At 38.1% G+C, this 13,406-nt stretch overlaps 1 protein-coding gene across 1 annotated transcript in view; it reads left to right on the top strand.

Annotated features, from left to right (window-relative positions):
* Positions 1-13,406, top strand: part of RAD9B (RAD9 checkpoint clamp component B) — a 33,364-nt gene that overhangs the window by 3,913 nt on the left and 16,045 nt on the right. Inside the window, exons 5-6 of the mRNA XM_058531088.1 lie at positions 6,260-6,359; positions 9,196-9,302. Coding sequence (XP_058387071.1) covers positions 6,260-6,359; positions 9,196-9,302 — 207 coding nt within the window. The remainder of the gene's footprint in view (positions 1-6,259; positions 6,360-9,195; positions 9,303-13,406) is intronic.

Consider the following 13,406-nt stretch of genomic DNA (forward strand, 5'->3'; position numbering starts at 1 on the left):
AGGTTTGGGGTGGAATCCTGCTCTGCCCCTTCCTTGCTAAGACCTTGGGTAAATTATTTTACATCTCTGTGGCTCAGTTTCCCAATATGTAAAATGGGGATAATATTAGTCCCAGCCTCCTAGGGTTTTTGTGAGGATTCAATGAGTTATAGGAAGTTATAGTTCTAAAGTATTTAAAAGACTGCCTGGCACATTCTCTAAGTGTTAGCTCAGTTATATTTGTTATGATTGCTGCTATTTTATTTGAAGTTAGCAGGTTGAATTGTATGCTTTAAAAAATCTTATACTTGTGATATTGGTCTAAATCTTTTTTTGTAGTGGAATGATCTTCTGGAAGGTTATCTTAGTGTTAGAATTTCTCTTATATGTCTTAATTTTGTCTTACATTTATCTTAATATTTTTATTTCAGCTCATATTTATATTCTAGTCCTTAGTTTTTTTCCCTGCAAAAAGCAATGATTTAACATTATTTTTTACCTTCTTGGAACTTTAGTTCAAGTAATAGCAGAATCATGTAAACAGCATGATTAAAAGCACAGCAAACCTTGACGTCACACAGATTTGGGTGTGGATTCTTCTTTACTTCTTATTAGCTTTGTCACAGAACATCAGCTCTCTGAACCTTCATTTTCTTTTCTGTAAAATAGGGATAATCTTACCTACCCTCATGTTCTAGGGTTGTTGTAAGTATGAGTTATTTACTTTACATAAGTAAAACACATAGCATGGTGCCTGACACAGAGGGAGCACTAACTAGTCGGTGACTGCTGTTATTACAATTATCCTCATCCCTTATTTCCAACTAGATTTTGAACAACCAACTTTTCAGTTTCTTAAGTATCTTTCAAGTGGCTTGATTAGAGTAATGTCCAATATATATTTGTGATTGGTTGATTTTTAATAGCTTTTGTAGGGAAGTTGTATGAGTTAGGATGCTTTAAGTTGCAAGTAACAGAGGAAAAATAACCAGAAAATCCAATGCAAACTGACTTAAACAATAAGGAGGAATACTGGCTCATGTAAACGAAAAGTTCAAAATTAAGTCACAGGCGTGGTTCAATCCAGGCTGCAGCAGCTGTTGCCTCTTTTCTTTCTTCTTTTTAAAATTCTCTCAGCTCTGCTTTTCTCCATGTGAGTTATCCTAAGGCCAGCTTCTCTTATAAACTTTTAATAATAAGGTGACTTCCAGCAGCAGCTGGGACTACATGCTTGCTCCTTCATATCCAGGGGAGTGAGAGCCTTACCTCATACATCCGTTAAACAAAAGTGCTTGACTTTGCTCTGATTGGACCAACCTAAACTAATCCTGGTGGCCAGGGGAATTCCATTCGCTGTCTTGGCTCATTGCCGTATCTGGACCAAAGTCAATTGCAGGAGGATAAGATCACGTCAATTAGTTTATACCAATGAGGGGCCACCAGTGATGCTGGAAGTAGAGTCAGTCCCCCCCAAACCTCATGGTTACGACACGATGGGGAAGGGATGGCTCAGGAACGAAGGGAGAAGCAGGGAATAAATGCTGCTGCAGTACTTGGGATAAATAGTTATACTTTCCCAAACTGTATGCAGCAAATTATGCTTGCAATTTTACATTTATAATCTGGTGGGGAAACATTGTTCAAATTTAGTTAAGAAAATCACCTGGGCAGAGAGATCCAGTAAGCTGCTAGAAATACATATTTGGTATTTGGGAAGAAATTAAGGATAGTGAAGTAAATTTGGCTGTCTTCATTGATAAAAAACAATGGCAAAAACAAGAGCTACTAAAAAGGACTAACTTCTCTGAATGTAACCATAAATGGTTTCCATAATGGTGATTTCTTAGATTATTTAGCATCTGCTAGTAGAAAAAAAGGATGACGTATATCATCAAGAACCAAGATTCATCTGAAATATGTATCTGCCTATTAGTAATTCCACCAATTCTCCATACTCTTTTTGCACTGGCCCCAAAGTTGCTAAAAATGAGTCAGTGAATTATCCCTGAAGAATACACTCTGATACAAACCACCTGCTAGGGACCAGGCCCCGTGGTGTAGCAGTTAAGTGCGTGTGTTCCACTGCTGGCAGCCTGGGTTTGGATCCCGGGCGCCCACTAACACACTGCTTGTCAGGCCATGCTGTGGCAGTGTCCCATATAAAGTGGAGGAAGATCGGCCCGGATGTTAGCTCAGGGCCAGTCTTCCCTCAGCAAAAAGAGGAGGATTGGCATAGATGTTAGCTCAGGGCTGATCTTCCACGCGCGCATGTGCACACACACACACACACACACACACTAAATAAATAAATAAATAAATATTAAAAAACAAAACAAAAAAAACAAACCACCTGCTAATAAGTTCTGTCCTGGCTCAAGGAGACAGGTCTCCAACAGAGAGGGACTTCCCTAAAGAGACGTGTGCTGGGCTATTGAGTGAAAATAAAACTCTGAATCTTACATGTGTATTTAACGAAGTGACATCAAGAGGGCAGGATTCCCACTTCAAGTTTTCAAGTTTTTGTAAAAGGATGTTCTACAGATGTGCTAATGACTTTAAACTCACTTAACAGTGAACCTAAAGGGACTTGGGAATATGTGAATAACTCATAAGATTTTTGAAGTATCATTAGCCTCTGAAATTCCAAACTCCACAAATGTAACATCTCCAAAATAATGGTTATTCCTTAGCTGTACGTTTTCAGGTTTGAAAGAGTTCTCTGGACCCACTGAGGGAGGTTGCAAATTGAGCTTATGAAGTGGCGAGCAGAATTCTATCATAGCATCAGGCATCCCATGGCGGGGAGCAGGTGGTATAATGCACTGCTACTCAAAGTGGTCCATGGACCGGCTGCTAGGCCCCAAACTGTTAGTTACTGGTCTGTGAGAAGATAAGGAGCTTATGCCAGAATTTAAGTCAACCACATTACTAAGTGTTCTTTTTTTTTGAGGAAGATAGGCTCTGTGCTAACATCTGTTGCCAATCTTCCTCTTTTTATTTTTTCTTTTTTCTCCCCAAATCCCCAATACCTAGTTGTGTATCATAGTTGCAGAGTTGTAGCTCTTCTATATGGGATGCCGCCTCAGCATGGCTTGATGAGCGGCGAGTAGGTCCGCGTCCAGGATCCACACCAGTGAGCCTCGGGCCTCCGAAGCAGAATGTATGAACTCAACCGCTACGCCACTACTGGGCCGGCCCCTAAGCGTTCTCTTCAGTTCAGCTGTTTTGTTTTTCTTTTTCTTTTCCGTCTGTCTTGGTTTTTTTTAGTAGTAAGACTTTCTCAATGAAAGAAGTAAATTCTGGTCAAAATTCCTTATCTCATTATAGTCCAGTACTTTGTGCAGCACTAGATAAAGTTTATAAATGACACAGGGAGAAAGCAGGACTTCTAAATTTTTGTCCTATTTTCATCCTGTCAAGGAAAATTATTATTAAACTGGAAGACTAGAAAAAGCACAGTGAAGAGGTACAGTACATGAAACCAAGTTACTTTAAAACGGGTACAATGGATGTTCTTTGGGCAAGAGATTCCAAGGGAAGAAAGGTGAAGAAGAAAGGCTTTTTCTGGGGAGTGGCATCACGTCTGGGGGAGTTTCCAGTAGGCAGAAATGGGAAGGCATTCTACGATAAGGGAGCAGTGTGATCAAGGGTATAGGTTGAAAGTGTTTAGTGTGTGTTGATAAGGAAAAAGGGGAAGGAAGCAAGTAGCAAGAAAAGGAGCATCAGGTATGACAAAGAAATAAGACATTTCTCAACTTGGACGTCCTCGACAATGCCAATATTCACCTGAGTCTAATATTTGTTATAGAGGTATGATTGTGCTTTTATACGAGTTGGCTATTTCTGAAGAATACCTAATTGAAACTGGTAACAGCAGTTGCCTCTGTGGAGGGTTCTGGGGTGGCAGGAGTCAGGAGTGGAGGGTGACTTACTTTTCACTGTCTATTCTTTGGTATCTTTTGAATTTTATACCATGGGCATCTATTACGTGTAGCTCCAAAAGTAACTTGAAAATATATTTTTTAAATAAGTAAGGAGCTGGCCCGGTGGCGCAAGCGGTTGGGTGCACGCGCTCTGCTGCGGTGGCCCGGGGGTCATGGGTTCGGATTCTGGGCGCGCACCGACGCACCGCTTGTTAAACCATGCTGTGGCGGCGTCCCATATAAAGTGGAGGAAGATGGGCACGGATGTTAGCCCAGTGCCAGTCTTGCTCAGCAAAAAAAGAGGAGGATTGGCAGATGTTAGCAGAGGGCTGATCTCCTCACAAAAAATAAATAAATAAGTAAATAAGTAAGTAAAATATGTCAACTTTTGAGCTTTGTGTCTTCCCAAAATAGCAGCTGCAGTAATCCATTTAAAATAGGTCAGATTATGTCATTCCAGTGCTCAAAACTCTCAAAAACCTCTCCATTTTACCCAGGGTAAACAGTGGCTTGTAGGTCCTCCATGATTGGGAAGCCCGGGCGTGCTTCCCCCTCCTCCTGTGCCCCTGCTGCTTCTGCCGGCAGGCTCCTTCTCCAGAGAGCACAAGCCTTGCTTTTTCACCTCCTGCGAGGCTTTGCTCAAGTGGCATCTTTTCCATGAGGTCTTCCTTGACCTTCCTATTTAAAATTGCTGCCCACCACCACTGGCACTCCCCAGCCCTCTTTCTGCTTTCCTTAGTTCCTGTGGCACTTATCACTATGTGACATACCAATTGTTTTACTTATTTATTTTCTTATTGTCTGTTTCCCTTCACTAGAATGTAAGCTCTGTGAGGACAGAGATTTTTGTCTGATTTGTTCTTTGGTAGTTCACAGCTCCTAAAATAGTTCCTGTGTGGTAGATTACAAAAAAGTGCTCATAAATTATTTGCAGCCCCTCCCTTCAAAAGCTGGAGTCTGTTTCCCCACTTTGAATCTTAGCTGGCCTGGACTTGCTTTGCTATCAGTAGAATACACCAGAAGTGATATTGTGTGCGTTCCAAGCCTAGGCCTTGAGAGGCCTGTCAGCTTCCACTGTTACACTAAGAACTCTTCTATTAGCATGAGGACAAGCGCAGCACAGTGTAGACCGCTGGAAGATCAGAGACCGTGTGGTGAGAGGCCTCAGCCATCCCAGACGTCGCAGTTGTCCCAGATGGGAAAGTGAGGCCATCCAAGATGATCCAGCCACAGCTAAGCCAGCCTAAACCAGAAGAACCACTCAGCCAAATTATGAGAAATAACAAATGTTATTTTGAGCCACTAAATTTTGGAGTGGTTTATTATCCAGCAAAAGCTAACTGATACAGCCTTGTACGTAGTAGGTACTCAGTGAGTATTTATGAAATTAATAAATGTTGCTGTTGTTATTAGTTCACTAAAAAAATAAGTTGAGAAATATTGTTTTTAGTGAGCCGTTTTGATTCCCACTGCAACATTATTATGCTGTAGAAAGTTATAGCGCACCTGGATTTTATTACATGGGCTCTATACTCAAACTTAGGTTCAGATTCTAGCTATACTTATTAAAACAGCATAGCCTTGAAAAGTCATTTAGCCTCACTGAGCTATAGTTTCCTCTTCTGAGATTAAGTACCTACCCCGTAGGGATACTATGAGGCTCAGAGGTAATGTATGCAAAATGCATACTGCAGTTCCTGGCACATAGGGCCATAGCCATTATTGCCACACGCTCCTCTCCTCCTCCTCTCAGAGGAAAAGAATTCACAGACCAGATGTCCAGTACTGAAAGAGAATTATAGATATATGATCTGTCGTGGGTAATCGCTATTTTACACACAATTCAAGAAATTACCTGTATTTCAAAAGAATGTGGGAACTTTACTGGCTGATAGGTCAGAGGGTATGACATGTTGCATGGTGTCCACTAGGGAGCGATAAACACATTCATTAAGGAATAGTACTCTCTAAGCTGTGTGTACCTGCCAGATAGTAAATATTACTTTAATTAAATTATTATTATTATTATTTTGTGAGGAAGATCAGCCCTGAGCTAACATCCAGTGCCAATCCTCCTCTTTTTGCTGAGAAAGACTCGCCCTGGGCTAACATCCATGCCGATCTTCCTCCACTTTATGTGGGAGGCTGTCACAGCATGGCCTGATAAGCGGTGTGTCGGCGCGCGCCCAGGATCCGAAGCTGGGCCGCCAGCAGAGGAGCGCGCGCACTTAACTGCTACACCACTGGGGCGGGCCCCTAATTTTATTATTTTAACTTAGCCATGAAACTTACAGACTTTCTATAAGCTGTTAATTTTGCACTTAAAATTATTAACAGGTTGCTTTATTCTTTTTAAGGTATTAAAAGGACTCATAATGTGTGTTTTCAAGAGAGTCAGCCTTTGCAAGTTATTTTTGAAAAGAGTATGTGTTCTAATATACTAATGATTCAGCCAAGGTAATGAGTCCTCTATTGTTTATTTTCCTTTTTCTGAATATAGTGTGGTGACAGAGTAAAGAATTAATGCCCTAGATCTTTTAAATCAGTTACATTTTTTTTAAAAGCTAACACTGGACTTGGAGAAATCACCTTACAAGATCAAGAGGAGACCTTGAGAAAGATAATAGTAGATAATAACTGCCGAATGGTGCCAATAATAATTTAGTGGCCACGAAAGTTATAAAAATATCCCATCATGGCTTTCTACATCAAGTGAGATCAAGAGAAAAATATTATCTAATAATACTTTGCATTTATATGGTGCCTTCTGTCTGAGCCTTAAAACACAAGGGGCGAGGAAATTTTAACATTTTTGATGTGAACTGATTTTATCCCTAAGTGCAAATTTTTCTCTAGAGAACGAGTGAGGCATATTTGTCAGTGAGGTGCACTGAATTTCTCAGTTAAGATTTAGCGTTAAACGTTAATGACTTTCTGAGCCAAAAGATATTTTATTCTTATTGTTTTTTAAATTACAAAAGTAATACATGCTCCTTGATATACATCTAAAATTTATAGAAGAGTACAAAGATAAAAACAAAAGTCTTTCTCCTCTACCTTCCCCCTATATCCCACTTGGCGGGGGTAGCATCTATTAACAATTTGGTGTGTATCCTTCTAGATCTTCTATTTATAACCAATCTCTGTGTAACTCTCCCTCTCCCTGTAGTTATGGCTATCTCTTTCTTTCTCTCTCTTTCACCCTCTCTCTCTCTCAAATTTATATCACATACTAGATACATACTTATACATAGTTTTTTCAGAGAAAATGTCCTACTGTTCTTATTGTTTGGCAACTTGCTTTTTTTAGTTTCTATGTCAGTTCACTTATATCAATATTATTCTTTTTAATTATTGCATAATTTTTCATTGTATAACTGAAGTAGAATTTACTTACCAGTACCCTATTAGTGAAAAAGTAGGTTGTTTCCAACTTTTTGCTATCACAAACAATGCTGCTAGTAGTACATAGGGTGATATATTAGTTATTTATTTCTGTAGAGCAAATTTCCCCAAAACTTAGAGCTTTAAAAATCCAGACGTTTATTACTTCATAGTAATAAGTACAGCTTACCTGGGTGCATCAGGCTCCAGGTCTTTCATGAGGTTGAAGTCAAGCTGTCAGCCAGGGCTGTGGGCTCATCTGAAGGCTGGACTTGGGAGGATTCACTGCCAAGCTCGCTGACATGCTGCTGGGAAGCTTCAGAAGACTGACTTCCAGGCTCACTCATGTGGTTGCTGGTAGGCCTCAGTTCCTCACCGTCCAGGCCTCTCTGTAGGCTGCCTGATAGTCCTCACAACCTGGCGGCTAGTCATCAGAGAGAGGAAACTCCCAATATGGAAGCCATAGTCTTTTTATAACCTAATCTCAGAATTGACATTTTATCATATCTGCCATTTTCTCTTGTTAGAAGTGAATGTGTAAGTCCATCCCACACTCAAAGGGAGGGGATTATATAAGGGCATGAATACCAGGAGGTGGGGATCATTGGGGGCCATCTTATTGGCTGCCTAACACTGATCGAGTCCCAGAAATGAAATTGCTGGGTCAAAAGGCTTACACAAATTTTGAATTTGCATACACATTGACTACCAAATTGCTATCTGAAAAGTTTGTACGAATTTAGATTCCCACCAAAGGTGTAGGAGAATCCTTCCAAGTAAAGGATATGATCAATCTTTAAAATTTTTGCCAATCTGATAAGTAGAAAATGGTATTATTAGCTGTTCTTTATCGTTGTGTTTATTTTAGTACTAGGGAGTTTGAGCATCTCTTCATATGTTTGTTAGCAATTTGTATTTTTGTTCCTTTTTGAATTGCACATTCATGTCGTTTTTTTGTATCAGGTTATTTGATATCTTGTACAACACTTCCCCCTTAACACTGGAAAAGTTCCCAGATGAATTTCCTAGGTGTTCCTGACACTTTGGCATCAAGAAACAGTGCTGCGCTAATGTCTAGCATCAGTTTAACACCAACATTACATAAATTCTAAGAATCTCATTTTTATCTAACAACGCCTCAATTTCAAAAGTAGCCCAGCACTTACAATGCGATAATAAAAAGATAAATAGCCTAACTAAAAAATGGGCAACAGATTTGAATAGACATTTTTCCAAAGAAGATATACGAATGGCCGAGAAGCATCTGAAAAGATGCTCAACATCATTAGTCGTCAGGGAAATACAAATCAAACAACTTCAATTCTGTGAATTGTGTAGTGTATGAATTATATCTCAATAAAGTGTTTCTAACAAGGGAGCTCAGGATGAAAGGGCATTTCGGATGTCAAGACAACCTTGAAAGTAATAGGTAATAATCTAGGACAAGTAACAAAGGGAAAGAGAATGTAGGCAGTGGACTGCTTGTAAAGCTCTGCCCCTCACCTGGGTCTCCAGCATAGTTCAGCCGGGTTCTATTTGAACAGCTCCTTTTTCTACTATCTCCTGTATGAGTATGAACCCAGGCCATTTTAAAAAATATACGTTGGATATGTAAAAATATAGAATTAATGACATTTTATTCTAGTGTTTGGTTTATCCTGCAGCTTTCACATATTTTACTAAGAATATGTTTTACTATCCTCTTTGCCTTCAAATGAAGTGACAATTTTAAAATATGCTAAAAATATAGCAGTTCATGTAGAAGAAAGAAGATAGGTCTTTTGGGTAAATTTTTCTAAATCTAGGCCAGCTAACCTATTTATTTCCAGATTAAAGATCTGAGTCCCATTTAGTAAGATTATTTTGTCCTGTTTGTTTTCAAATAATAAATTTTTTTCTTTATTTATAGAGTGCTTGCTGAGGCAGTTTTTCTTTTTACATCGAATCAAGAGGAAGTTACTCTTGCCGTTACTCCACAGAATGTTTGCATTAAGAGCTCTAATGAGGAATCAATGGGTAAGGATTATATCTGTCATGGCGTTAGATGGAATATTACTTCCTAGCTTTCTTGGTTACTAACTATACAGTAAATATTAGTGGCATAATATTTTTTCTTGTCTGAAAAACAGTAGATATTGAAAGGTCATTAAAATTTTTAAGAGATCCAGGAAGTTTAACACAATCAGTAATTAAAATACTTGGCTTTGAGATTCAGGTTGTTTTAAAATTAGGAGAGGGCTGGCCCCGTGGCTTAGTGGTTAATTGCTCGCACTCTGCTACTGGTGGCCCAGGTTCGGATCCCGGGCACGCACCGACGCACCGCGTCTCTGGCCATGCTGAGGCCGTGTCCCACATACAGCAACTAGAAGGATGTGCAACTATGACATACAACTATCTACTGGGGCTTTGGGGGGACAAAAAAGGAGGGGGATTGGCAATAGATGTTAGCTCAGAGCCGGTCTTCCTCAGCAAAAAGAGCAGGATTAGCATGGATGTTAGCTCAGGGCTGATCTTCCTCACACAAAAAAATAAAAATAAATAAAATTAGGAGAATGGTTACTGAGAAAAATATATTTTCAGTTAAGATTTTAAGGTCTATTTCTCTTCCTTTATCATCCTTTGTGTTTAGCACTTGTTGTTTAGCACAATTGTTTAGCACAATTTAGAGAAAAATTAAGAGGCCAGCAATCCACTTGAGATGATCTTTGACCACATAAGAAGAAAAATAACTTTGAATTAGAAATGTAAGACATTCCAGATGGCAAATACATAGAGCAGAAAGTGTGAATACTTCTTAAGTCACTTCTTCCAAGAGTTATCTGGGTGGAATGGAGAAACTAAGCCATGATTAAATCAAGAGTGGTGGTATCAAGAAAATTTACTAGAGTCTTTTTGGCACAAGCAGTTTGAGATTCTTTGACCTTAGATAATTTTTTGGGTCATAATAGTAAAGAAAGAATACAGAGGAAAGAACTGTATTATTTTAAAGTGAAAAACCAGTAGAACCAGGGCTTAAGTTGGGTCAGACAACTTTTGTAGTGTTTAGTTTGTGCCAGGTTCTATTCTAAATGGTTTACATTTCTGGATTCATTTGATCTTTGTGACAACTTTATGTTGTAGGTACTATTATTATCCCCATTTTCCATATGAAGAAATTGAAGCAAAGAGAAACTAAGTGACATGCCTGGTGTCACGCAGTTCGTAAGTGGTGGATTATGATCTGAATACACGCAGTCGGGCTCCAGGGCTCTGGCTCATTACCACCGCGCTATTACTGCTTCTTTCAAGTCTCATCTGGCATTTGTTTTTGGCATTCAGGAGTGCGTGATCTGGAAAATATATGCTTGGCTAGTGAGGGGTCTGTTTTATATTCCATAATGCCATCTCTGAATAAAGGTGGGCATTTAGTAACCAGGAGACACTGTCCCTAGTGGGCAGTTTCCTAATGAGTAGTTATAGTTATGGTTGACTGGAGACCCAGTTGTTTAATTTTATTATGGAACTTACTCTATGCTAGTACACTACAGGTGAGCTTTCTTGTTTGAGATGAATATATTTGTAAGATATTGTTCGGTCCTTGAAAAATACATATACCATTTATCCTCCGTTCTCACACTTACATAATTCGTGTTCGTTGAAGGAAATTAAACACAAAAAAAGCACTAATGAAAAAAAATCACCTGAAATCCCACTATCCAGAGACAGTCACTTTTAATAGTTTGGTACATCTCCTTCTATACTTCAGATCTAACAACAGGAGATTGGTTGAGTGAAGGTAATGAAATACTATGAAGCTATTAAAAGTAATGTTAGGTGTGTGTATATATACATTCCTTTCTCTCTGAGTGTGTATATCAAAGATGTTTATTGAAGCTAATTTTGTAGTGAAAAACATAAAATACTGACAAACATGAATAATTAGAAAAATGTGCTTATTGACTTGGAAAAATAGTCAGGATACATAATGGAATATATTAAAAAATGGTATGTATGCACAGTATGATCATATTTTCATTTTTAAAAATGCATATAAAAGTTGAATAAAATATTAGGAAACAAAATTCAACACCTCATTAAGGGGATCATACACCATGACCACGTGGGATTTATTCCAGAAAGGCAAGGTTTGTTCAATATTAGAAAATCCAATAACAGAAAACACTATATTAGGAGATTTAAGGAAAAAAATTATATGATTATTTCCATAGATGCTGAAAAAGCCTTAGAACAAGTGTAACATTCTTGATATAAAATACTGAAGAATATAGGAATGGATGGACACTTTCTTAATGTGATAAAATATATATATTTTACATATACCAAAGTCAGCATCTTACTTAATAGGAAAACACTAACTTCCACTAAGATTAGAAACAAGGCAAGGATACCTACTCTCTCCTTTACTGTTTAACATTGTCAATGCAATTAGATAAGAGAACTCAATGAGAGGCACTAAAGAAAAAGTACAACCATCTCTATTGATAGTACAACAGGAAACCGTAGAGAATCAATGATAAAACTAACTCAATAAAATAATTCAGTAAGGTAGCAGGATATAAAAGATGCAGAAAATCAAGAGCTTTCATATTTACAAATAATATCCAGTTAGAGAACATAATGGAAGGAAAAAACCCATTTACAGAACATAATGGAAGGAAAAAACCCATTTACAATAGCAATAAAGATTAAATATCTAGGAATAAAGAAATTAAATGTAAATCTATCCATAGCTATAAGGAAATATTGATGACTTGTTGATGGCTAGACCTAACAGACAGAGATGCGAGAATGGGGTTTTTAAAGTAAAAATTTGTGTAGCTGAAGAGTTTGAAATAAGGTTTGATTTCCAAAACAGGCCATACCTATAGATATAATTATCATTCAAGATCCTTGTGTTGCAAGATTTTGTTAAAGATACTGAATGGTATTTAAGTTATTAAGGATATGAATGAAAAAGAAAAAAGTGTATGTGAGTCAAAATTATATCTTTATATCATTCCCATTAGAAATTCCTCTTAGAGGCCGGCCCCGTGGCTTAGCGGTTAAGTGCGCGTGTTCCGCTGCTGGCGGCCCGGGTTCGGATCCTGGGCGCGCACCGACGCACCGCTTCTCTGGCCATGCTGAGGCCGCGTCCCACATACAGCAACTAGAAGGATGTGCAGCTATGACATACAACAATCTACTGGGGCTTTGGGGGGAAAATAAATAAATAAATAAAATCTTTAAAAAAAAAAAAAAAGAAATTCCTCTTAGATCAGTGTAGATAAGAACTCTGGTATTTAACATAAACAGTTTGATTTATGTGAAGTGAACTTGTAGTAGGTCCTAAATTGTTGAGTAATTCAAGAGGGATGTATGGTTTATTATAAATATCACATTGAATTTATTGTTTGAACAAAGGTATTTGAAAATAGTATACAGATATTGTGTGGGGGGATCAGGTTGGGTAGGGGTTTGGGAGACAAAAAAATATCTTTTTTCCTCCAAATTCATCATTGTTTTTTAAAAACAGCTTTATTGAGATATAACTCACATACCATGCAATTGATTCATTTCAAATGTACAATTCAGTGATTTTTAGTATATTCAGAGTTGTGCAATCATTATCACAATAGATTTTAGACATTTAATCATACCCATTAGCAGTCATTTCCTATTTCCTCCTAAACCCGACCCAACCCAAGGCAACCACTAATCTACTTTCTGTCTCTGTGAATTGCCTATTCTGGGACGTTTGATGTATATGGAATCATGTAACATATAGCCTTTTGTGTCTGGCTTATTTCACTTAGCATAATGTTTTCAAGGTTGTTGCATGTAGTAGCATGTATCAGAACTACATTTCTTTTTACTGCTGAATAATAATCCATTGTATGGGTATGCCACATTTTATTTATCTAGTCATCATATAATGGGCATTTTGGTTGTTTCACTTTTTGGCTCTTGTGAATAATGCTGCTATGAACATTCATGTACAAGTTTTTGTGTGGACATATGTTTTCATTTATCTTGGGTATATACCTAGGAGTGGAATTGCTGAGTCACACAATAACTCTATGTTTAGTATTTTGAAAAACTGCCAGACTGTTTTCCAAGGCAGCTGCACCATTTTACGTTCCC

The sequence above is a fragment of the Diceros bicornis genome, chromosome 35 (genome assembly GCF_020826845.1).
Source record: "Diceros bicornis minor isolate mBicDic1 chromosome 35, mDicBic1.mat.cur, whole genome shotgun sequence".
NCBI lineage: Eukaryota > Metazoa > Chordata > Mammalia > Perissodactyla > Rhinocerotidae > Diceros > Diceros bicornis.